The sequence below is a fragment of the Oncorhynchus mykiss genome, chromosome 24 (assembly GCF_057628025.1).
Source record: "Oncorhynchus mykiss isolate SJ-2025 chromosome 24, ASM5762802v1, whole genome shotgun sequence".
NCBI classification, from domain to species: Eukaryota; Metazoa; Chordata; class Actinopteri; order Salmoniformes; family Salmonidae; genus Oncorhynchus; species Oncorhynchus mykiss.
This window is the reverse complement of record NC_143045.1, coordinates 32,305,001-32,332,006: the sequence shown is the minus strand read 5'-3', so window position 1 is coordinate 32,332,006 and position 27,006 is coordinate 32,305,001. Positions and strand designations below refer to the sequence as shown.

The window sequence follows — 27,006 nt, the reverse complement described above, 5'->3', positions numbered from 1 at the left end:
ATTGGAGACCTGATAGACTGTTTATCGGAGGAGTTCTTGGTGGAAGTTATTTCTATAATCTGGAACGTTAACCCTGAAAGAGGTTATAAAATGGTTTTAGGTTACTGAAATGATGAAGTCAACACAAACTAAAATGTCAGATATCTTTGCCTTCTGTTTTACTGAAGTCACACGTATAATAGCAAAAAATTATGAATTCATCGAAAGTAGTTATATTTGGTGAAAAAAAAGAATGTTAGCCATTCAAAAAATACCCATCTCCATCTTGTCTCCTTGGCAACAGCATCACCACTTTCTGCGTGATGGTATCTAGCCCTTTGACACCTGATGGCCAGTAGAACCCGGCCACTATACCTAACCCAAAGGTGTGCAAATTAGCATAACATATCAACAGGAAAACATAACCAAACAAAAGGTTTGCACTACAATTTCCGCGTCTGATTCAACACTGTATGGTTTGATCAACGATTTAATCACTGATTCGCTGCCAATTTTTTTTTTCCTCTCTAATGAATTTACCGACAGGGAGATGGTTAGATCTGCTTATTTATTTAATAAAATGTTACATTCCACCTGCCCTTTTTGACATAGCTGAGCTCACAGGTGTAGCTGTGCTAGTCTTGGGGAGAGAGATGGGTGTGGACATATATGTGATTGGTTTCATATTCAATCCAGGACCCAAGCCAAGTGAATGATGCATAACACAGCATTTATTCCTGCTGAATAATAACTAGTAGACTTTAAACATGACTGGCACTCACTTTATTTCCTCACTGTTGTTTCATCAATCTTTAATGGTGATACTGTTTGTAATTGTGAAAGTAATTTATACAATTTTGTTTTATTTCTCCCACACGGTTAAAATTAGAGCCCCCTCCTCAATCAATATAACGGGGAGAGTCAGCATTATTTTTATGATTTACAAGGCTTCTTGGGAATCATTGGCCTACAAGGGAGCCAGTTTAATGGAGACATTAAAAGAGCTTCAACTGCAGAGTATTGTGATACCATGAATCAGAGGCCAGGTGACAGGAGGCCTGATATGGTCCTGATCAAAAAATTTGACTAATGGAAAGACGAGATAGGTGGGCCATTGCACCAACACTGAGGTTTACAACGTCACAATTCACAATCCTAATGCCTGAATCATGTTTACTGGAGGGAAGTGTTCATCACCCCTCAGGTACTCACACACACACACACACCTTGTTCTTGAATATGGGTAAGGTTAGTGGTGGGTATTCATGCCAAGGGAAGCCAGGTAGGTCCCCCCACCAAAAAACAAACAAAAAAAACATGTAAAATATTTTTTCTTTCCTCTCTTTGTGTTTCATAATGTTCCTTCAATGTGGATGAGGCTGAATATAACTCATTGGAGAAAGCATCAGATCAAGCGAAACAGCGCCCCTCTGTCTCTCTACGTGTAGGCCATCTATCTGATGCTGTGTGGTCCAAAAGAGTATGACATTGTTGCTGCCCGTAGCATTGAATGCAAGGGAAGCCAGCGAGCATTTGCCCTGCCTTGATGATTTAAAAAACTAAATAATAGCCAATCTGCGTTGAGCTAAACTGAGTGAGCTCAACTGTGAATGGTCCTGGCGCACCAAAACAAATGTAAAAGGAAGCCAGTTTGGATGTGGTATCACTCCTATCAAATCGCATTGAGAACATATAGGTCATTGACAGAAACAACTTGAATTGTTGCATCTCGTTGTGTTGTTGTCCTCCGGTGGCTAGCTAGCTAAAATTAGCCCTTTCCTAAATTAGCCATGGTCGAGAAAGGGATTTGGACATGTGGTTTTACTTCATTCTCTGTACTGGCCAATGATTATAACGGCAATTCTGATCCAACCATACATTCCCACATTGTTCTGCCCCTGACCTGAGAGGATGGAAGTTCAATATGTAGCTAGATGTAGAAGGCTAATGTTAACTAGCTAACATTGCCCATGCATGGAAGTTAGGCTAGTGAGCAAGTATTTTAGCCAGGTAGCCCAGGACAACAACAAATAAAAGCATGTTCTGTATGACAGAGTGATAGACCGTTTCATCAACATGAAAGAGAGGAGGATAGCACTGGTGTTTCTCGAAGTAGGGTACGTCAACACAAACGCGCGCACACCGAAATCAGAACCATGGACAGCCACATCATATTTAGTTTACGGTGATTGGACTAAATTGTTTTTGGTATCTTTTAGATGATTTGATGATGTTGAAATGGTGCTGGAATAGTGGAGGCAGCTCCTGTTTTCTTTGTGACTTGCGGTAACTCTCTGTAATAGTTGTTTAGTGGTCTGATAATGTTGGAAACATTAACTTGCTTCACCATGCTGTAGGTCATGTAACTTGTCTGTTACTGTACATACAAAATGCTTTGTGGACTTCACTGTACAGAGATTCCCCTCCCAGTTTTGTGATGAAACAGAGGTGTGGTTGAATTTATTCTGCCACTGTGTATTCTTATTGTCTTGGCCTTTAGGCCTATATATCACGTTGACAAGGCATATGAACTAACAGGTTATAGAGCAAACAACGCAATTATCACAACACATATGTTGTAATATGGCTTTTTTTCTGGCTTCCCCAATGATTGTCCACACACACCACTACTGGGTAAGGTAAGGCTAAAACCTATTGAGCCTGTGCTATATGGTAATTTTTGAATGAGGAAGCGGTAATTCATAAATTGTTGTTTTTGAGGCTCCCAGTTGTCTTCCATTGCATTAGTAATGTCAACACTTGCTGTGTTGTGAGCAATGATTCACACTTACTAGCGTTTGCTTTGTGTTGTTTGTACAGCTTCAAAAACATGTGAGGATGTTGATTTTATTTGTTGAAGGCAGGGGTTGACACTGGGGCCCCTGCTCCTCCCTCTCCTCCTTTGTCCTTTTTTAGGTACAGTCTTTGGTTTCTGTGGCTATTTGTATCCCTACGGAGTCTGGGATTCTAGCCCCCTTTGTAGCGGGAACATGGATTCTCTCTCTCTATCCCCATCTTTCTCTCACTCAATTCAATTCATTGGCATGAGAAACATATGTTTACATTGCCAAAGCAAGTGAAGTAGTTAAAAAACAAAAGTGAAATAAACCCCCAAAATTGCAGTAAACATTACACACACATACGTTCCAAAATAATATAGACATTACAAATGTCATATTATGTATATATACAGTGTTGTAATGATTTGCAAATAGTTAAAGTACACAAGGGAAAATAAATAAACATAAATATGGGTTGTATTTACAATGGTGTTTGTTCTTCACTGGTTGCCCTTTTCTCGTGGCAACAGGTCACAGATCTTGCTGCTGTGATGTCATACTGTGGTATTTCACCCAGCAGATATGTGAGTTTATCAAATGAGTTTATCAAATTGGCTTTGTTTTCAAATCTGTGTAATCTGAGGGAAATATGTGTCTCTAATATGGTCATACATTGGGCAGGAGGTTAGCAAGTTTCTCTCTCTCTCTCTCTATCCCAATCTCTCTCTCTCTTGCTCCCTGTCTCTCTTTCTCTCTCTCTCTCTGCTGTCCCTCTCTGTTCTCTGTTCAGCCAAACCCACTGGTTGCTAAGCGCTGGCTGAAGGCATGGCTGGATGGCCAGTGGGAAAGGGGCGCACCTTCCTGTGAGTCATGAATCACTCCTCCCAATCATTTCTCTGTCACCCTCATCCAACTCTCCCCTCTACTCCACCGCCAACTCCACCACTACCCATCACCCATTCTTTCAGAGGTAATCTGTGGGTCCTTGGAAAGGGAGGAGCCATCTCTAAGAGTCCACTTACACAGACAAAAAGGTCTGGAGTTGCATTCACTGGGCAACATGGGCAACAAAGGCTGGCTGGCTGAATGGCAGTCAGGCAGTGTTTAGTGTTCTGTGATTAATACTGTTAGTGTGCTGCTGCTGCTGCTGGGGTTGAGAGAGAGAGAGAGAGAGAGAGAGAGAGAGAGAGAGAGACTGGTTGTGAGAGAGAGAGAGACTGGTTGTGAGAGAGAGAGAGAGAGAAGAATAGAGGGAGAGATGGGGATAGAGAGAGAGAGAGAAGAATAGAAGGAGAGATGGGGATAGAGAGAGTGAAATAAAGAGATAAGGAAGGAAGGAAAGGGAGATGGAATGGAGTTGGAGGAGGAGAGGAGCACCAAAAGAAGACAAGCCAGGCAGTAAGTGAGAGCTGGAGAAATTGAAAGGAGAGGGATAGATCCAAAAGTGTTTTGGTTAGAAAATGGTTTTAGTTTTGACATGTGCTCCTAAAGTTACAGGAAAATTACAGTGTTTATTGGCCAAGGTGGAATGGAATCCAGCAAGAAGAAAATGTACCCTTAAATATAAATGTTGGCGCTGCCAGGATGGCCATGAATTCCCCATTATTAGTGACCAGTTGTCTGGTACCAGGACTCTAAGGCTATACTGTAGTCTGCTGTTATTCTAGCAGGAATAGAACAAGAAGAATAGCTTAACATGTAGACTAGTGGACATGAACCCATGACCCTGTCGTATTCTGATGACCTCCAAATACTCCTGTCTGATCATAGAGATTGTCGTCATCTGTGAGTCTGGGGTGGTGAAATGTGACATGGAGGACAATGTTCCATCCGCCTCAGGGCTGGGGTTTCACTACCGCTGCTGTGTCAAGGGAAACTACCCACACAAGGTGTGTGTGTGTGTGTGTGTGTGTGTGTGTGTGTGTGTGTGTGTGTGTGTGTGTGTGTGTGTGTGTGTGTGTGTGTGTGTGTGTGTGTGTGTGTGTGTGTGTGTGTGTGTGTGTGTGTGTGTGTGTGTGAGAGAGAGAGAGCGCAACAGAGATGCTAGGGCAGAGGTAGGTTATGAGATTGGTTGTGTGTTGGATAGAAATTGTCAAGCTGAACCAAATGTTTTACCAGTCAATAGCTGTGTAGTCTTAACGGTAGGTTTAATACTGGTGACTGAATGAACAAGGTCTAAGCGCTGGACTATAATGGAAAGTAAGCCTGTTGTACGTGAATGAAAACCGTGTACGTGAATTATGAGGCACACTGAGGTCAATGCGTAAGAGCCAATGTAATGTCTTCGCCCAAAATGTGATTGTTCTGCTAGAGTTGGCAGCGTTTAAGCAGCTACTGTAGCGTTGCTGTAGCGTTGCTGTAGCGTTGCTGTAGTTTGCAGGATAGGCCTGCTGTAATGACAAGCCTTTCAGCTGAGATCCCCAGGCAGCCTCTGTGGTGTCGCACCAAGTCACATCACTGTCGCTGGGTGCTGGGTGCTGGGTGCTGGGTGCTGAGTGCTGGGTGCTGGGTGCTGAGTGCTGGGTGCTGGGTGCTGGGTGCTGGGTGCTGAGTGCTGGGTGCTGAGTGCTGGGTGCTGGGTGCTGGGTGCTGGGTGCTGGGTGCTGGGTGCTGAGTGCTGGGTGCTGAGTGCTAGGTGCTGGGTGCTGAGTGCTGGGTGATGGGTGCTGGGTGCTGAGTGCTGAGTGCTGGGTGCTGGGTGCTGGGTGCTGGGTGCTGGGTGCTGGGTGCTACTGCAGTTCTAGGACCACGCTCATCTACACTGTTTACTCTCTGATTACCATCAAAGATGGGAGGAGAGAGAAGCCCAGGGAGAAGCTGAAAGAGAGAGAAAGAAAAGGGAAGGGTGAATGTCGGCATGTGTAATGAGGTTATCAGTCAGATGATAGGTCAGCATCACAGGCTGGGTTAACGAGTGTTCCCTCACTGGTGACACAGAGCTGTCAGCTTCTGTGATAGTTGAACAGCCAGGCCCGGCTCTTCTATACATTACAACACAAGCGTTCCCACACAGGCAGCACAGAACACAACACAACACAGGCAGCACAGAACACAACACAACACAGGCAGCACAGAACACAACACAACACAGGCAGCACAGAACACAACACAACACAGGCAGCACAGAACACAACACAACACAGGCAGCACAGAACACAACACTACACAGGCAGCACAGAACACAACACAACACAGGCAGCACAGAACACAACACAACACAGGCAGAACAGAACACATTCAACACAGGCAGAACAGAACACATTCAACACAGGCAGAACAGAACACATTCAACACAGGCAGAACAGAACACATTCAACACAGGCAGAACAGAACACATTCAACACAGGACACAACAAAGGCAGCACAGAACACGACACAACACAGGCAGAACAGAACACATTCAACACAGGACACAACAAAGGCAGAACTGAACACAAAACAGATCACAACACGGACAGAACAGAACACAACATACAGAACATAATACATAACAGACAGCACAGAACACAACACAACACAGACAGCACAGAACACAACACAACACAGACAGCATAGAACACAACACAGACAGCACAGAACACAACACAGACAGCACAGAATACAACACAGACAGCACAGAACACAACACAGACGGCCCAGAACACAACACAGACGGCCCAGAACTCAACACAGACGGCCCAGAACTCAACACAGACGGCACAGAACACAACACAGACGGCACAGAACACAACACAGACAGCACAGAATACAACACAGACAGCACACAACACAACACAGACAGCACAGAACACGACAGAACACAACACAGACAGCACAGAACACAACACAACACAGACAGCACAGAACACAACAGAACACAACACAGAACACAACACAGACAGCACAGAACACAACACAGAACACAACACAGACGGCTACAACCTCAGTTTAGAGCTGTTCACTGTCTATTCTGGTCTATGATAATAACGCAGGAGAAACCACGGTGCTAAGGTTGACTTAATACCCAGTGTTCTCTTGAAGGAAAGCGCCGTTTTTTACACACTGTGGAATTCTTAGAGAAATGTAATGTGCTTGGGGGACTGTAGAGAGAGAATAAAAGAGCAGAGTGGAAAGTTGATAATAGCACTTAGTGTTTTGTTACCTCCGCTCTGCTAGGTCTCAGCCCAGCATACCCCCGACATTTACTGTGCAGAGAGAAAACAGTGATTTAGACGACATTCATTTTTGTGTAACCACTATGTTATTTGCTTTTTCACATCAGTGTATGTAACATTGAAATAAGATTAAAAACAACCCATCTCTCTCTTATCTCCACACACACACACACACACACACACACACACACACACACACACACACACACACACACACACACACACACACACACACACACACACACACACACACACACACACACACACACACACACACAATCACATCACCTCTCCCTGGTCTTGAGGTGTAGACCTGCAGGCAGCCTGGTAATGTTGATATACAGTAATTGCTGTAGCTTTGGATAAGTCACTGAAGATTAGTTTGTATTAATGCAGCCTATTGATCTATGGCATTCAACCAGCTTGTGAACGCGGCCCAAACTGGTGTTGTAAAGTGGATGTGTGGAGCAGTGTCCTCATCTTAATGGAAGAGGATTGGTTTGAGGACAAGATGCCAACAGAGAGAGGAGGAAGGGAGGAGAGGTAGAAACAGAGGGGGAGGAATGGAGATAGCATGTGTGTTGGGGCTTATCTTTGTTTTCATGTTGCAGATTTGGGTTTGGGGAAGCGCCTAATCAGTTGGTCTCCTGTTGCCTTAACCCTGCCCCCTGGCTGGCTGTCTAACCTGCCGATAGCAGTGAGTCAAGTCAAGTCAAGGCTGAAGCAGAGGCAAACACACACAGAGAGAGAGAGAGAGAGAGGACAAACATTCAATGTAGAGCAAAGAGAAGCAAACCCACTATGACCTGGAAATAGCTACAGTACAGTAGTTTCACAACACAGGTACACTGGTAAGAGGACGTACATGACAACTCAGCAGATTATACCACTGTTGCATTTAGTGCCATTAGATGCTTTGCAATGGTACTGTTGATTAGGGTTAAAGGCCATTGAAATGGCTTTTACCAGAGATGTCTTTTGAAGATGCCTGTTGAGAGTGTTTCTCTCACCAGGCTTGAACAGGAGTTCAGGGCTGCTAATGAAAATGCATGAGCTCTCCTGTCTGTGTGAGATGGGTGAAGACAGAGAGAGTGCACGGCACTCGAACACACATCCGTCACACGCAGCAGTCCCGCTACGGCAGTAATGCAGCCCAGAGTGGAAGCAGCCAGTGAATCAAGCCCCCATCCACCGCCGCACCACCAGACCCATCTCCCTCTCCAGCCCCATGGATCACCCAGCCATGACTGCCTGCTCCCTGCCTGGCCTACTATACCTCATGGCTCTCTGCACCCTGCTAGTCTCTGTTCCAACTAGCGCTGGGCTCCAGCTAGATAGTAGTGCATGGAGATATTGCATACCTGTACACATAAACAAGCAAAGATGTATGCCTACAGATCCGAGGGTGATATGCAAAAGTGCATGGCTATATTTCAGTCTATATAATTGGAAGACAGCCAACAGCAGTTCTATTTTGTAGAATTAATCATGCAAATGTTAATTTAATGATTTAGAAACAGCAATCCAATGAATGCCAATTGTCTGTAGTGTTTTTATTAGCCTGTAGTGTCTCACTGTGTCTCTGGTGACCAAGCCAGGCAGGCAGGCAGCCAGCCAGGCAGGCAGGCAGGCAGGCAGGCAGGCAGGCAGGCAGGCAGGCAGGTGTCAGGCAGGCAGCCAGGCAGGTGTCAGGCAGGCTAACAGGCAGCCAGGCAGGTGTCAGGCAGACAGGTGTCAGGCATGCAGCTAGGCAGGCAGGTGTCAGGCAGGCAGCCAGGGAGGCAGGTGTCAGGCAGGCAGCCAGGGAGGCAGACAGCCAGGCAGGAAAGTCACAGGCAGGCAGCCAGGCAGGCAGGTGTCAGGCAGGTCTCTCCACAGGGAGATTATTTATGTAATGGGCCCTAGCGAGGCGAGGCGAGACTGTTTTTGTTGTGGCAGTGTAAGCTGCAGCGCAGGGCACAGTTCAAATGTCACAGTGATTCCTGCTGACCAACAGTTGATCGCAGCCCTGAACGTTGGAACTCTGGGATTCTGATGATAATGATGTTTGTGGAGAGCTGCTCAGAGACATTAGTCTTTTACAGGCCCTCAGTCAGTAATATACAGACACACAGTGGCTGAGTGGTGGCTGTGGTGTGTTGGTGACATTGCTGACGTTGGGAGCTGATTGCTACTACTGTGTTTAAATGAGGTTTGGTCCAGGAGAGGTTCAAAGAGTTCCCACTCCACTTACCCCCTGCCTCCCTGGCCCTTGGCCCTTAGCCCTTAGCCCAGTGTAAATGCATCAGACATGATTTTCAATCAGAAATACTGTTAGAATGTTTTTCAGGTGACTGCCATAGCCCCAAATAAAAAAAAGTCTACATTTTCTGTGAATTATTCTTTATTTTATTTTATTATTATTATAAAAACTATTTTTACATGGTTGGGGTCGGAATTATTTTCAGATATCAAAATGGGGTCGTGGGCCCAAAAAGTTAGGGAACCCCTGCCTCAGCACTTAGCCAGGATGGATGAGGTGTCCCACAGAATAGTGCTTTAATAAATCTCATCCAAGCTCCATATATGCTCCAGATTACAAAACAATAAAAGTACCAGTGTACCAGCCTAAAGGCCATTTGATTAAGTTGCACTCTCCACCTTATACAGTAGTCTATCACGGAAGAGGCCTGTGGTCCATGGCTAAGGCAGGTTTCATTACCTGCGGCCTGACAGATTGCTGTGTTTGTTTAGTACAGGTCAGGTCCCCAGGCACACCTCCAATTATCAACTCATCTCTCAACGCTGTGTATCACAGCCACCTGGATGTGGCTGTGGCTGCTTCTCCCATCCTCCCTCCCTCCCTCCGCTCCTCCCCTCCTCCTCTCCTCCCTCCCTCTCTCTGCTCCTCCCCTCCTCCTCTCCTCCATCTCCTTCCCTTCTCCTTCCCTCCCCTCCTCTTCTCCCCTCTGCTCAGCTCTGCTCAGCTCAGCTCTGCTCATCCTTGCTCTGCTCAGCTCTGCTCTGCTCAGTTCTGCTCTGCTCAGCTCAGCTCTGCTCAGCTCTAATCTGCTCAGCCCTGCTCTGCTCAGCACTGTTCTGCTCAGCTCTGCTCTGCTCAGCCCTGCTCTGCTCAGCCCTGCTCAGCTCTGCTCAGCCCTGCTCTGCTCAGCCCTGTTCTGCTCAGCTCTTCTCTGCTCAGCCCTGTTCTGTTCAGCTCTGCTCTGCTCAGCCCTGCTCTGCTCAGCTCTGCTCATCCCTGCTCTGCTCAGCTCTGCTCAGCTCTGCTCAGCCCTGCTCATCCCTGCTCTGCTCAGCCCTGCTCATCCCTGCTCTGCTCAGCCCTGCTCTGCTCAGCTCTGCTCAGCCCTGCTCTGCTCAGCTCTGCTCATCCCTGCTCTGCTCAGCTCTGCTCTGCTCAGCTCAGCTCTGCTCATCCCTGCTCTGCTCAGCCCTGCTCTGCTCTGCTCAGCCCTGCTCTGCTCAACTCTGCTCTGCTCAGCCCTGCTTTGCTCAGCTCTGCTCTGCTCAGCCCTGCTCTGCTCAGCACTGCTCTGCTCAGCTCTGCTCTGCTCAGCCCTGCTTTGTTCAGCTCTGCTCAGCTCTGCTCTGCTCTGCTCAGCCCTGCTCTGCTCAGCTCAGCCCTGCTTTGCTCAGCTCTGCTCTGCTCAGCCCTGCTCTGCTCAGCCCTGCTCTGCTCAGCACTGCTCTGCTCAGCTCTGCTCTGCTCAGCCCTGCTTTGCTCAGCTCTCCTCTGCTCAGCTCTGCTCTGCTCAGCCCTGCTCAGCTCTGCTCAGCCCTGCTCTGCTCTGCTCATCCCTGCTCTGCTCAGCAATGCAATACAGGTGGAGAGAGTAAAGAGATTACAATGCTTGAGGGAGAATCAATTGGTGCTATTCATTTCATTGCTCTCCCCTCAGTAGGTAGGAGCTGTTTAGAAAAGCCCAGCACCTGAAAGTGAGGAATTGGCTAAACAATTGAGGCCACCTGCTCCTGCACACACACATACACACACCATTAACACAGCAAAGTAAACATTACTCACACACACACACACACACACACGCACATGCACGCGCACACGCACGCACACGCACACGCACACGCACACGCACACACACACACACACACACACACACACACACACACACACACACACACACACACACACACACACAGCAAAATCCCAGCCTATAGTCACCCATGCACATCTGCAGATGTATTTTCTGGTACGATGTATGCAACACATTCATACAAAGTAAACCCAGATAGTATAAGTTTTGAATATCAGTTTCAGAAGGGGTAGTACATGCGGTACCTTCTGACAGTATCCACACCCTTTAACTCATCCCACATGTTGTTGTGTTACTGCCTCAATTTAACATGTATTATAGATGCACCTGTACCTGCACCTGTACATAGCCCACATATAATTTAGCCCTATCAACTACCTCTTTCCCAACTGTATTTAATTTATTTATTTATTTTGCTCCTTTGCACCCCATTATTTTTATTTCTACTTTGCACATTCTTCCATTGCAAAACTACCATTCCAGTGTTTTACTTGCTATATTGTATTTACCTTGCCACCAAGGCCTTTTTTTGCCTTTACCTCCCTTCTCACCTCATTTGCTCACATTGTATATAGACTTGTTTATACTTTATTATTGACTGTATGTTTGTTTTACTCCATGTGTAACTCTGTGTTGTTGTATCTGTCGAACTGCTTTGCTTTATCTTGGCCAGGTCGCAATTGTAAATGAGAACTTGTTCTCAACTTGCCTACCTGGTTAAATAAAGGTAAAATAAATAAATAAATAAATAAAAAATAGATATACAGATATGTCTTTAAAAAAAAAATTCTTAGACACTTTTGCAAATTTCTTAAAAAGAATAATACAGAAATATCTAATTTATATATCACATCCCTGAGTCAAAACTTTGTAGAAGCATCTTTGGCGACGAATACAGCTGTGAGTTGTTCAGGGTAAGTCTCTAACAGCTTTCCACGTCTGGATTGTGCAACATTTTCCCATTATTCTTTTCAAAATTCTTCAATCCCTGTCAAATTGGTTGTTGATCATTGCTAGACAACCATTTTCAGGTCTTGCCATAGATTTAAGTCAAAACTCGTCCACTCAAGGCCATTCACAGTCTTCTTGATAAGCATCTCCAGTGTAGATGTTATGTTAAACACTATTATTGCACACAGAGTGAGTCCATGTTATTATGTAACTTGTTAAGCACATTTTTACTCCTGAACTTATTCAGGCCATAACAAAGGGGTTTGAATACTTATTGACTCAAGACATTTCAGCTTTTCATTTTTTATGACTTCGTATAAAAAAAAATCCCCAAACGTAATTCCACTTTGACTGTACGGGGTATCCCGTGTAGGCCAGTGACACAACATCTCAATCTAAGCCATTATAAATGTAGGCTATATCACAACAACATGTGGAAAAAGTCAAGGGTTGTGAATACTTCCTGACTGCACTGTAATGCAGCAGCACACGACACCATTGGAGAGTGTGTACTGTACTGGTGAGTTTATGGCTGTGCAGCGCAGAGCCCGACAGACAAATGACCAGGCACAGGGCCACTCTGACGACTCTGCAGGAGGGGAGGGAGGGACCAGCACTGGGAGGGGGGTAGTAGTGGGCTGTATGCTTGACTGGGCCTCACATTGGAAATCATTTCATCTGCATCACACAGTTCAGTGTCCCTGCCAACGCCCTGACAGCCCCACAGAGAACAGGGCCAGATTCCTCACACTAATCAGCTACAACAGGGAGGGAGGGAGGGAGGGAGGGAGGGAGAGAGAGAGAGAGAACACCACCCTCACCGACACACTCCCAGACAACCACGCACAGCCCAAATGTTCCCCTCTTTTCTTCCTCTCCTCTTTATTCCCTCGTTTCAAGTCAGCACTCTCAGCTCTGCTTTGACAGGCCGTCTCCTGGAGGAAGAGACAGCAACACACTGTTGATGGTAACTGAGGAAGAGATAGAGGAACAGGAAATAAGAGAACGAGAGAAAGAGAGATTGATGATTTTGGAGAGAGTGGCAGAGAGAGGCAGAGACAGATAGAGAGAGAATAGCAGCTACATGAAATGCAGGGTATGTGAATCAGCCTGGCCCATTGCTGTAGAATCTGATATTCTCTTTCCCTCAAGTATCTATTTATATACTGTAACTGCAGGGGAGGAAAATGATAAATACACAGAACAGACACAAAGTCAATAAGACATGGCTGCCCAATGCAGTCTGATCATTGTTACAGGCAGAGATAGCATGTCTACTGCAGTGGAAGGTTTGGGTTTGGGGCAGCTCCTGGAATTACCCTGACAGTCAAGTGTGTGCTTTCGGTGTATAGCACCTAACAGTGATGGGCTTAGGCAGACTGCAGAGCACGAGTCTCTGCCTGCCTGCCTCTCTTCCTGCCTGCCTGCCTCTCTTCCTGCCTGCCTCTCTTCCTGCCTGCCTGCCTCTCTTCCTGCCTGCCTCTCTTCCTGCCTACCTGCCTCTCTTCCTACATGCCTCTCTTCCTGCCTGCCTGCCTCTCTTCCTGCCTGTCTTCCTGCCTGCCTCTCTTCCTGTCTTCCTGCCTCTCTTCCTGCCTGTCTTCCTGCCTGTCTTCCTGCCTTCGCTGCAGTTGATGGAACTGGAATATGCTTTGCACCTGGCAGCCAGACAGCTATCTCTCTCTGGAGAGGATGTGGTTGTGTTCCAGTCCTCAGGGGTTGGTTAGTTAGAACCTGTATGATAGGTCAGATTCCAGTCCTCAGGGGTTGGTTAGTTAGAACCTGTAGGATAGGTCAGATTCCAGTCTTCAGGGGTTGGTTTGTTAGAACCTGTAGGATAGGTCAGATTCCAGTCTTCAGGGGTTGGTTTGTTAGAACCTGTAGGATAGGTCAGATTCCAGTCTTCAGGGGTTGGTTTGTTAGAACCTGTAGGATAGGTCTGATTCCAGTCTTCAGGGGTTGGTTTGTTAGAACCTGTAGGATATGTCAGATTCCAGTCTTCAGGGGTTGGTTTGTTAGAACCTGTAGGATAGGTCAGATTCCAGAGGAGATAACAGGTTGATGTGTTAGAACCTGTAGGATAGGTCTGATTCCAGAGGAGATAACAGGTTGATGTGTTAGAACCTGTAGGATAGGTCAGGTTCCAGAGGAGATAACAGGTTGATGTGTTCTCTGAGATAAGTTGCTGTGTTATGTATGGGTGTCTCCTAGAGATGAGCTGTGTCTGGTAGGGCCGGCAAGGAAACAAAACAGGAATCAGATCGAACTTCTTTAGGAAACAGCCCTGTTTTCCATGCTATAGCTCATATCATTTTACATACAGCAGGTTTTTAAAGGACCAAGGAGATTGGTCTGCTTCGTGTTTTCATTTTTGCCATGGAAAAACTTGGGAAGGTAACTCTGGTTAAACTACTGGTATCGTCACAGCCCTGGTGTCTGGGTGACTGTGTTAGGGCCAGTGTGGTGTGACGCCACTGACAGCGCCCCTAAAGAAGATGAATCTGGGTAGCAGAGGGGGCTGAGAGGGCCATGTGCGGGGTGACACGGCAGGCCAGCACGGAGGCGTGAGGCGGCCAGTAACATCATCCTATCGCCACCCCCAGTTTCCCCCGACTACCTGCTCACATCCCCCTCTGATGACATGACAGATATGGCCCTGTCACCCTACACACCAGGGACAGGACACTGGTGGGACAGAGAGGGAGAAGGAGAGAGAATGAAGGTACAGGGAGAGGAGGGAGAGAAATACAGAGTAGACAACCAAGATTAGACAATACATATTTAATAGATATATGTATGTATGTATGTATGTATGTATGTATGTATATATATATATATATATATATATATACATATATATATATATATATGTATGTATATATTTTTAAATGTATACATTTTGCATTCGTTCACATTCAGCTAACATCTCATGCAGAATGGATGCCTCATTCTAAATGTGTGCACATCTTCAGTCCTAACCCCATAGCTGATGGAGTCTCGGCCAGGGTTTCTATCTGGTGGTTTATGGGGCTTCAGTGAATGAAACACTGCAATGCTTGGGTCTGAGGTTGCCCTTGGATACCTGTGATCTGCACACTCTCCTGTCTGTTGGCAGAATAACTGATGTCTCTTTGGGGAGCCCTTCTTTCCTGCCCTGGAGGAGACAGTTGCGGGTATTGATTTGGTCGGTGAGCTGTGAATTCTCCTGGGAGCTAATAAAAATAATGACAACAAGATGATCAAAGGCCCAACCTTCTGGTCTACATATGAATACATGTGTGCTAAAGATAATAGATAGAGAGCTGCTTCTTGTGTGGTCACTGTGTGGGGAGAGATGATGCTACTATTATAGCCTCCTCTATCCATGGCGGTGAGAGAGGAGAAGGAGATAGAGAACTGCGTTCACACACACATGCAGTTAAACAGGTGTTTATAGTCAGGCTTTGGCCAAACAGCGATAACATTCTGGCTCCAAAATGAGAATGTCAAAACTTCTCATAACAAATGTCAGTGTGTTGGAGGTTTTTATGTGTCAATGTGTTTTCTGGGATTTGTTTTAATGATTCGGTTTATGACTTCTTGGCAGTCAATAGCTGTTTTGCTAACAAATCTATGTGGAAGAAAGGCCCTGCTAGATCTGAGCAGCAAGAAACAGACACAGAGGTATTCAGACCACTACAACAGCATCTAAGGACGGTTCCCAATCTTGGTCAAGCCCCTTGAGTAAAAACACAAAAGACGAGGCAGTGGGTGCAGTCATCCCTCATATCATCCCTCATATCATCCCCTCCCTCTCCTCTGTGCTTCTTTGTTTGCTCCCTGGTCTGTGCTTTAGTTGAGGATTGGATGCCTGGCTGCTCGGCCCAGCGCGCCACGGTGGTGGTGTTATTGCCTAGCAGGGAAAAGACAGCCGTTTGATTGGAACGTGTGCCCTGAGACTCTGTGAAGTGCACTCACCTCAGCTCAGAGAGCACTTCATTGCACAGCACCAATGATCACATTAAGAGGGCAACAGAAAGCATATTTACCATAAAGGGAGTGAGAAAGGAGAACCAATAGGAGGCAGCAAATTGACTCGCTCTCCTGTGAGTCAGGAGGCTGGTGAGCTGTATGGCCTAGTGGCTGATGGGAAGATGCATTAGCCTTTCACTTCCTCTCTGTCTCTGGGTCCAGCTGTGGCTGGGGTATCACATAGGGAGGAGGGGAGCCAGGGGACAGTGATGCTAGGGGACATCACTGTGTGTGTGTGTGTGTGTGTGTGTGTGTTCACTGGGGTTACTCAGCTGTGTCAGATGGCATCATTTCACAGGTGTTAAATGTTTAGCAATTTTCCTATCAACCGTTTCATTTACATGTAGATGGACGGATTCATTGCGGTAGCATCAGTTTTACCACTGTATGAATATATAGTAGCCTAACCATCCTCCTCTAGACAGGAAGGTCAGTCTGACAAGTCACGTTTGCCCCTCTCCCCTTCCATCTACACAGCTCTGGTTTGCCTGGCAGGAAAAGGACAATTGTGGATGCATCTGCTGTGTAAATTTCCACAGGAAACAGGAGAGCAGATGGAGACTGAAGGTTTAAGTAATTAGAAGGCAGTAGATTGGAAAACAAATTGGATTAAAATAAATTAGACTGAATCGAGTCACGGCAGATTCGATGTGGAGCCTGGGCGTTGGTTTGGGTGTAGAGCTACTGTGGACCCAGTGGGGGAAGCAGATGCTCCAATGAGATCGGAATGAATGTGTCGTTGACACTCCATCTGGGGGAGAGGGTCCCCAAGTCCTTATCTCAACCCTCCATTTATCTATGTCATCATGTTAATTAGTACTGCATTCGTTAACTCACTTAGCACCACAATACTAACCTGAACCCGTACCCACCAACACTGTCAGAGACACTGGCTGCAAGGCTCGTCTGAATTTGTGCTTACCTTCCCGAATACTGCCAATGGAGGAAGAGGTGGGAAAAGCAAGCGAACGAGAGCCAGGGGAGAGTAGTTCCGTTATTGAATAGAAAAAGCAAATGGCTGGCATGGATTTTCTCGTTTCAGAACCAATAGCAGATGTATAGTGAAGCAGCTACACAAATCCATGGAGATTAGATCAATGGAAGATGGACACCAGGAGCTGATTGTGCCTCCCTACCCCCTCCCCTACAAGCCCCTGTCTGTGGCCCCACTTAGGCCCTGGCCACCAGGCCTGATCGCTAATCAATGTCAGGGAAATGGAGGGAATTAGCCCAAATTAGGTGGAGAGAGGAACAGACAACGGCCCTGTTCTGGGGTCAATACACCACTGTCTGATCTGCCTGACCCCTGCTAAGACGAACACACACAGGTGTTTGAAGTGTTTTATTGCTGAATGGTAGGTTTCTCTCTGTGTGTCTTTGTTAAAGTTGACCAGACTGGGGTAAAGTGTGTCCTTGTTGGTAACAATGAACAGGGCTGGGGTAAAGTGTGTCCCTGTAGCAGAGGACAGGGCTGGGGTACAGTGTGTCCCTGTAGCAGAGGACAGGGCTGGGGTAAAGTATGTCCCTGTAGCAGAGGACAGGGCTGGGGTACAGTGTGTCCCTGTAGCAGAGGACAGGGCTGGGGTAAAGTATGTCCCTGTAGCAGAGGACAGGGCTGGGGTACAGTATGTCCCTGTAGCAGAGGACAGGGCTGGGGTAAAGTGTGTCCCTGTAGCAGAGTACAGGGCTGGGGTACAGTATGTCCCTGTAGCAGAGGACAGGGCTGGGGTACAGTATGTCCCTGTAGCAGAGGACAGGGCTGGGGTACAGTGTGTCCCTGTAGCAGAGGACAGGGCTGGGGTAAAGTGTGTCCCTGTAGCAGAGGACAGGGCTGGGGTACAGTATGTCCCTGTAGCAGAGGACAGGGCTGGGGTAAAGTGTGTCCCTGTAGCAGAGGACAGGGCTGGGGTACAGTATGTCCCTGTAGCAGAGGACAGGGCTGGGGTACAGTGTGTCCCTGTAGCAGAGGACAGGGCTGGGGTACAGTATGTCCCTGTAGCAGAGGACAGGGCTGGGGTACAGTATGTCCCTGTAGCAGAGGACAGGGCTGGGGTAAAGTGTGTTCCTGTAGCAGAGGACAGGGCTGGGGTAAAGTGTGTCCCTGTAGCAGAGGACAGGGCTGGGGTAAAGTGTGTTCCTGTAGCAGAGGACAGGGCTGGGGTACAGTATGTCCCTGTAGCAGAGGACAGGGCTGGGGTAAAGTGTGTTCCTGTAGCAGAGGACAGGGCTGGGGTAAAGTGTGTCCCTGTAGCAGAGGACAGGGCTGGGGTAAAGTGTGTCCCTGTAGCAGAGGACAGGGCTGGGGTACAGTGTGTTCCCCTACCCCCATGGAATGAGGTGGGACAGGGAGTGGAACATGTGCCCAAAAAATCTACTGATGGGCTGTGACTAATGTATGTCTAACTGCAGTTAACCCTGACACAGGCAGGTAGGTAGGCAGGCAGGCAGGCAGGCAGGCAGGCAGGCAGGCAGGCAGGCAGGCAGGCAGGCAGGCAGGCAGGCAGAGCGAGCAGGCAGGCAGGCAGGTAGGCAGGCAGGCAGGCAGGCAGAGCGAGCAGGCAGGCAGGCAGGCAGGCAGGCAGGCAGGCAGGCAGGCAGGCAGGCAGGCAGGCAGGCAGGCACAATGGGCTGTGTGGACAGTACACTGCTCCTCTATACAGTACCTCACCGACTCACACCTACGCTACTGCCCCCAGGGAAGGGCATAGCCTTGTACCCACACACACCTGACACTGCCGTCTTACACTGCACACTGCCAAACACCATCCTTTCTGCTCCATCAAGACTATTAACTGCAGTGTATTGCGTTATATTTTTCATTGACTGGGAGGTGGCTCGTAACAATACATCCTGCATTTATTGATCAACATTTTGCTGCCAGCAAGAATAGAGTTTTAGATGGGGGTGTTGGATAGGATTCGGAAGGCAGAGGACAATACAAAGTAAATATTTGGCAGAGTAAAGCCCTGTTCGTTGTGCTCCAGGACTGCATGTGTGACGGTTTGGTGGTGAATCAAACTCTTTTGTCTGGAGCTTTTGCAGGGCCTCAGTGATGCAAATGTGGCCTCTGGCGTCTTATCTGCAGGGTTTAGACTTGGTCACAGAGAGACACACATGGCACTGAGACTGGGCTGGGGCAGCATTATCATAGTGGCCAGACTCACAGCCCTGGCCCAGTGTTAGACTCACAATAAAGGAAGAGGCCATGTTATGAACCTCAGGGGAATAGCATTTTAACAGACCCAGCCCTGGCCCCCCAGACCTGGCCCCAGACCCAGCCCTAGCCCCCCAGACCCAGACCCAGCCCTGGCCCCCCAGACCCAGCCCTGGCCCCAGACCCAGCCCTGGCCCCAGACTCAGCCCTGGCCCCCCAGATCCAGCCCTGGCCCCAGACCCAGACCCAGCCCTGGCCCCCCAGACCCAGACCCAGCCCTGGCCCCAGACCCAGACCCAGCCCTGGTCCCAGACCCAGCCCTGGCCCCCCAGACCCAGACCCAGCCCTGGCCCCAGACCCAGACCCAGCCCTGGCCCCCCAGACCCAGCCCTGGCCCCCCAGACCCAGCCCTGGCCCACCAGACCCAGACCCAGCCTACAGAACAGTCACATTACACAGAGACAGACCTCTGACTGTGGGGGGACAGATATACTTTTGTTTGTGGCTGTGTCCACAATGCCCCCTATTCTCTCCCCTTTGTGAATGTGTGTTTTTGTGTGTGTGTGTGTGTGTGTGTGTGTGTGTGTGTGTGTGTGTGTGTGTGTGTAGCTGGGGTTCAGATGAATGCCCTCTCCGCGCCGCCGTACTCTGTTCACTCTTGGGTCCAATTACCCAATAGGCCTTAAATGTATGGTTGAGAGGAGGAGATGGCTGGTGTTGGACTGGTGGTTAGACTGGTGGTTGGACTGGTGGTTGGAGTGCTGTCCTCCTATCACCTGATGAGGTGGAAAGACAGAACAAACAAGCAGAAGAACCTATAGCTATGGTATTTGAATGGATGCTAATAGGATCATCTTCAATAGTCTCTTCCTGCCTCTAAGTGATGTTTATACTGTATGAGAGAGTTGAGAATGCTAGAATGAAGAAATCTAGTTTCAGGAAAACAGTGAGCTGTTAAAAGCATATTATGTCTACTGTTCATGTTGTGGTGTTCCTCACCTCCTTTCTTTCTTCTCTTCTCTTCCCAGGATCCCGTCTGCGTCAGGAGGACTCCCAACCCCGGATCGCGGAGCACCCCTCTGACTTGATCGTGTCCAAAGGGGAGCCGGCCACCCTCAACTGCAAGGCGGAGGGGCGGCCCAGCCCCACGGTGGAGTGGTACAAGGACGGGGAGCGGGTGGAAACGGACAAAGACGACCCGCGGTCTCACCGCATGCTCCTTCCCAGCGGCTCCCTCTTCTTCCTACGTATCGTCCACGGACGACGCTCCAAACCGGATGAGGGCTCCTACGTCTGCGTCGCCCGCAACTACCTGGGAGAAGCCGTCAGTCGCAATGCGTCCTTGGAAGTAGCATGTGAGTCAACAATTAACTACATAACATTTAGTTATTTTTCTCATTTGTCCTCTTAGGTTGTTTATGTTGCTCTCCGTGTTTTTATGGGTAGAATGATTTCTCTTACCAACCTTACTGATGGAAAAAGCAGACAGAGGTTGTTTGTCCCTTGCTCTCCAGAAGGAATGACAGGGTTTACGTTTAAAGCCTCAAGACAAACTGAGACATAAAACATTGTCTTGTTGTTGGGCATCGTGGTTTTCTGCCAACATTTAATAATGCTATTATTTCAGAAGAAAACAATTTGTCTTTGTGAACTACAGGAAATTGCACTGTGTTTGTTCTGAAAATAAATTCAAGCCGGACGGGGGGATCAGAGTACCTTTAATAGAACGAATAGACTCTGTAATTACATGACATGCTAGTGTTTATTTCATCTTCTTGTTTCTGAGTGTCTGAAAGAGCTGGAGAAATCCTCTATGTCATAGCCTGCATTAAACCCAAGCTAAGAGTGGGTGAGGTCTACTTTTAAGAGAATGTTTGATCTGTGCCTTCATTGTTTTTTGGCATATATTTTGAAGAGATGATTACACAGAATTGTGTTGTATTTTGAGTAGACATAATTGTGGGGATGCGATAGACGTTCTAGCCCAGGGAAGGGATCATGGTGTTTGAGGTCTATGAGGGTTAGTGAGGGATCTGGCAGCCATTTGAGTTGGACTTGTCCAACTGTCAGACTACAGGGAGCTGGATGATGCCAGGGCAGAGCTACCTCAGAGGGATAGTGGGTCGGAGGGTGGAGCAACAACCACAGATGAAATCTCCCGATGTACATTTGACATGGGCTGCCGGTTCTGTGCTGGAAGACACTGACTGGCAGGCTGCTGCTGACCCAAAGATCAGCTTACCTTTGAAGATGAGCACCCAACTGGATCTAAGTAGGGTTCCCATGGAGGGGCTCCTGTCTCACAGAGACTCTCAGGGTCCACACACCCTCTGGGCTCTGTGGAAGGTTCCAGGGCCCACGGTTCCTTAAATTAACTCTCTGGAATATTTATGTTTGTTCTGCACCATGCCTTTAGACACACAGAGACCTAGACTGTGTATTAGGTATTCATTTTGTGATTTTAATTTCAACCCTTCCACTTGCTGTACATAGGGCAGGAAAGAGTGAGTTGGGCTGCCAGGTTTCAGGTCATTAGTAGTGAAACAGTATTGGACTGGGGCCGTAGGGGAATTGGCTGGACTGGCAGCTGAAGTGAGAGGAGGCTTTCATGAAGTCTGCTCCCCCAGTTGATCAATGCACAACGCTTTTTATGCATCGTTATGAAAATAATGTCCATCCATCTTGGAACTGGGGAATGATGATACATAAAGGAAATTAATAGTTACATCAGCTTATGTGGATGACAATTGTGTATGGATTCCTTGGATGTATGGAATCATGGGATTTTGTGTGTGTGTCTGTGAGGAATATGGACTGTGGGAGCTGGTGGCTGCAACATGCCTTTTCTGGGGTGGTTGACCAGTTTTCATTTATTTTATTTTACCTTTATTTAACTAGGCAAGTCAGTTAAGAACAAATTCTTATTTCAATGACGGCCTAGGAACAGTGAGTTAACTGCCTGTTCAGGGGCAGAACTGTACCTTGTCAGCTGGGGGATTTGAACTTGCAACTTTTTGGTTACTAGTCCAACACTCTAACCACTAGGCTACCCTGCCACCCCAGTTGTGGTAGCTGTGGGGATGGGGAGTGAGGGTTAGCAAAATGTCCTATGTGAATTGCAGGGTCGTTATTGTGGTTGGTTGCCTGGGCCAACCGGTCGCCTCTGATCCTGTCCCCGCCCCTCCCATTGGCCCCTCCGCCGGGCCCCTCCCCCGGGCTTCCAAGAAGCCCCCAGGTGCTAACAGTGTGACAGCAGCTTGATCTATGGATCGATGTAAGATGAAAAATGACAATGATGGAGTCCAGGCTTTCTCCATTCTCTGGATGGTAACTAGAGCCAGGTCTTATAGGAGGAGGAGGGGGCTGAGAGGTGATTTGGGGGTCTACTAAATCCAATTGCAGGGGCTTACAGTAGTGATTAGGGTTATCAGCACCTTCCATCCCTACTATGCTTCTAACCTTGCTGCCAATCGCATTAGCACACATTTAATCCATGTCAAATCAGATGTCTTTTATATGTGATGACCCCCCCCACCTCCCCCTTAGACCCACCTCTGCCCCCCTCTTCCCCTGTTTTGAACCTACCTCTGCCCCCCTCCCCCCCCTCTCTCCCACCTCTACCCATCTCTCTCACGAGTGGTTGAGCAGGACCCCGGTGAGATAATTGAATTGCAGCTCTGAAACAGATTGAAGACCGTGTCTGCTGGGTCGAGGAGCACGGCTGAGCTCTGGACACCACACTGGGCTCTGTTCACTCAACACCACCAACTGCTGCATTAGAGGGAAGAGAGGGAAGAGGGGAGGAGAGGAAGAAAGGGAAGAGGGGGAAGAGAGGAAGAGGGGAGGAGAGGAAGAAAGGGAAGAGGGGGAGGAGAGGAGAGGAAGGGGGAGGAGAGGAAGTGAGAGGGAGAGGAAGGGGGAGAAGAGGAAGGGAGAGGGAGAGGAAGGGGGGAGGAGAGGAGAGGAAGGGGGAGGAGAGGAAGAAAAGGAAGAGGGGGAAGAGAGGAAGGGAGAGGGGGAGGAGAGGAAGGGAGAGGAGAGGAAAGGGGAGGAGAGGAAGGGAGAGGGAGAGGAGAGGAAGGGAGAGGAGAGGAGAGGGGGAGGAGAGGAAGGGAGAGGAGAGGAAGGGGGAGGAGAGGAAGTGAGAGGGAGGGGGAGGAGAGGAAGGGGGAGGAGAGGAAGGGAGAGGAGAGGAAGGGAGAGGAGAGGAAGGGGGAGGAGAGGAAGTGAGAGGGAGAGGAAGGGGGAGGAGAGGAAGAGAGAGGAAGGGGGGGAGAAGAGGAAGCGAGAGGGGGAGGAGAGGAAGAGGGGGAGGAGAGGAAGAGGGTGGGGAGAGGAAGAGGGGGAGGAGAGGGAAGAGGGGAGGAGAGGAAAAAAGGGAAGAGGGGGAAGAGAGGAAGGGAGAGGGGGACGAGAGGAAGGGAGAGGGGGAGGAGAGGAAGAAAGGGAAGAGGGGGAAGAGAGGAAGGGAGAGGGGGAGGAGAGGAAGGGGGATGAGAAGAAGCGAGAGGGAGAGGAAGGGGGAGAAGAGGAAGGGGGAGAAGAGGAAAGGAGAGGGGGAGGAGAGGAAAGGAGAGGGGGAGGAGAGGAAGGGAGAGGAGAGGAAGGGGGAGGAGAGGAAGGGAGAGGAGAGGAAGGGGGAGGAGAGGAGAGGAAGTGAGAGGGAGAGGAAGGGGGAGGAGAGGAAGGGAGAGGGAGAGGAAGGGGGAGGAGAGGAGAGGAAGGGGGAGGAGAGGAGAGGAAGGGGGAGGAGAGGAAGGGAGAGGGGGAGGAGAGGAAGGGGGGGAGAAGAGGAAGAGGGGGAGGAGAGGAAGAGGGGGAGGAGAGGAAGAAAGGGAAGAGGGGGAAGAGAGGAAGGGAGAGGAGAGGAAGGGGGAGGAGAGGAAGCGAGAGGGAGAGGAAGGGGGAGAAGAGGAAGGGAGAGGGAGTGGAAGGGGGGAGGAGAGGAGAGGAAGGGGGAGGAGAGGGAGGGGGAGGAGAGGAAGAGGGGGAGAAGAGGAAGAGGAGGAGGAGAGGAAGAGGGGGAGGAGAGAAAGAGGCTTCTAAAAAAGGAATCCCTGCATTATTAATATGGGCCAGATTGGCCAGACCAGTCCAGTACATGGACTGAGTTTAGCTCTCCAAACATCCTGTCACAGGGCTAAACCGTGCCCTATAGGGTCAGAGTATTGAAGCACCTATACACACACCCGAGTCATTTCATTCATGTATATCTCTGTGACATCATGCCTGCACACATCAGAGGACTTGTTTGTTCTACTTTCCCGTGTGGTATACAGGTGCTCATATACCCAAGAGCTCACCTACTTTATTCCATGGTCATTTGTAACTGGTGTTTGCAGTCGGGAAAGGCCTAGCATTGTGCATTCATTTGGTCATCGCTTCCTGGTGCATATCATTGATAATGTTATCGTTGCATATTTATTGTTACATCTGTTTATAGCAACTATTCATGAGAACACATTTTATATGTGCAAATCATGATGTATTTATTGGAAAACATTGAAAGTCGCCATAGAAAACTCACTTGTCTGTAGTGTCCGTCTGCCCTCTGGGAATGACCAACCTGTTTTAGGAGCCCAAGGACACTTGTAGAGGGATTCCCTGGATCAAAAAAGACATGTGTTAAAGTAGAAGGGAGGGGAATATATACACATTGATCATGTCACTGTTGAAGGACCCTGATGATCTCTTTCAATTATCATACCTTCATGATTTAAGCTACTTTATGTTATGGAGAATATTAAGCGTCATTTAGATTGTGGTGATTTTTGATTGGTTAACTATTTTTGGCAAGTCTAGACTCATGACTTTGCAGTTTGTCATTTTTATTTTGAGATGTTGTCCTAGCTGGATTGTTGAACTCCACAAAGTGTAAATGATCCAGTAGTGACTCCATACCGCTGCCCCCTCTCTAATGCCTTTTAGGCCTCCAACCGCGGAGCCAACCATACACATCGCTCATATTCAATATTACCCAATGAACACACCATGCTACACTACTCATAGATAGATGCACTGGCCTTGACTTTATTTTTGCCTATAGATATACAATAATGATACAGTACACTGGCTGTAACGGTGCACCAGATTTCATTATGGCTTTTTGTTTAGTGTCTTACACTTTAGGATATTAGCAACACGAGAGAAAATGCCTCTGTAAGTTGGCGCCTGCAGGGTATCTTTGCGCTCTGCTTTTGATAATCTAATGCTGCCTGACATGCTTCCACAGACTGACTCCAGGCCTGCTCCTCTGCATGTATCTCACCACTGCAGATAAGAGAGGGATGCGTTCCCAGTCCCACTGTTCTCTCTTTTCAACATAAACTGGGTCAGTGAGCAGGTTCATAAATCACAGTGAAGCTTGTGTCAGAGCAGTGCTAGCCTCAGTCACTGCGCTGAATACATTCGCTAGTGTGGGGAAATACATGTATATATGTAAGTGTGACAAGATGCCCCTGGGGCAATGGGATCCCCAGGAAAAGGTTCATTAGCCCCTCCCTCTCTCTCTCTCTCTCTCTCTTCAGGTGGAAAGACGCTCGTATGTAGCACCACTCTAGATACTCACATGTAGGATGACTTTTAATTGAGTGTTGGATGTGACTCACGCATTCTGGTGTGTGTGTGTGTGTGTGTGTGTGTGTGTGTGTGTGGGGGGAGGGGGGGGGGGGGGACGTGTTTAACTATTGTTGTGTTGTCCCCACAGGAATATTAAACAAAACATTTGTTGACCAACTGGGGACGTTAGCTAGCTAGCTGCTAGGAGGATGTCATGTCATTGGAAGAGTGGCTGAGTGACTGACTTTTTCCCCTCATATCGTTTTTTGGTGGCTATACAGAGATGCAGGTGTCATATATAGAGATGCAGGTGTCATTTGGTTAGCTAGCAAGAACTTGAACGACTGTTATTCAGTTAGCATATCTCTTGCATTCGACAACAATTCACTCTGGCTATCTGCTCCGATTTCAGAGCCCTCTCATCTGAGTGTGACACTGCGCAGAATAACTGATGAATTTACAAACATGCAACACCTGTTAAATAGTGTTAGAACCTGGTCTCAATCTCTAAAGTAACACTTAGTCAAGAACTATAGATAACATGTAAACAGCCTAACCAGCTCTGCTACAGGGAGTACAATGGCCAGAGTGAGGTGTTCTCTCATTTGTGTCTGGAAGTAACTAGCCAGCAACTAGCTAACTTTAGCCAGTTAGCTTTGGTGCTTGGTTGGGACAAGCATGCATTGGCAGGCAGAAGGACAATTCCCCATCTTTTATCAGTGCAATGTTGACCGCCAGCAAGCTGAACAAGTCTGAGTGGGTTTATCTAATGTTCCTTCATTAGATTTTTAGCTCATTTTGCTCTGGTTAGCATTAGTTGTGATGTTGTTGTTGTTGATGTGTATAACTGAGATAGAGAGAGACTACCTTTTCATGGTTGTTTGTCTTTATTTTTCTTACCCTTTTCTTTCTAACAAAACAGAAGAGATTAAATAAGAACATCATTTAAAATCATTATTATTTTATTATTATAATCATTATTTTATAAATTGTTAGCCCTTCTCTGAAGGCCCAGAGTTCACCTCTGTTCTTTGGGTTAGTAATAATTTGTAGAATGGCTCAATTTTCCCCCAGGATGTGTTTTTTCACTATTCTGAATGTCTAAAGACATTCACTGGACATTTAGAACTCTTATTATGGTCGTGATTTGACAAAATTACAGTCATGGTTAAGAATTGGACAAAAAAAAAAACAGATCTTGACTCGGTCTCACCCCCCCCCCCCCCCCCCCTGGTCTTGACTCGGTCTCGCCCCACCCCCTCTTGTCTCGGTCTTGACTCGGTCTCACCCCCCCTCTGGTCTTGGTCTTGACTCGGTCTCACCCCCCCTCTGGTCTTGGTCTTGACTCGGTCTCCCCCCCCCCCCCC

At 47.9% G+C, this 27,006-nt stretch overlaps 1 protein-coding gene across 19 annotated transcripts in view; it reads left to right on the top strand.

The window, feature by feature from the left end:
* Positions 1-27,006, top strand: part of LOC110503394 (roundabout homolog 2) — a 621,451-nt gene that overhangs the window by 259,663 nt on the left and 334,782 nt on the right. For all 19 annotated transcript variants that reach the window (XM_090218873.1, XM_090218876.1, XM_036961728.2 and 16 more), the window contains exon 2: positions 20,110-20,436. In XM_090218873.1, coding sequence (XP_090074999.1) covers positions 20,110-20,436 — 327 coding nt within the window. The remainder of the gene's footprint in view (positions 1-20,109; positions 20,437-27,006) is intronic.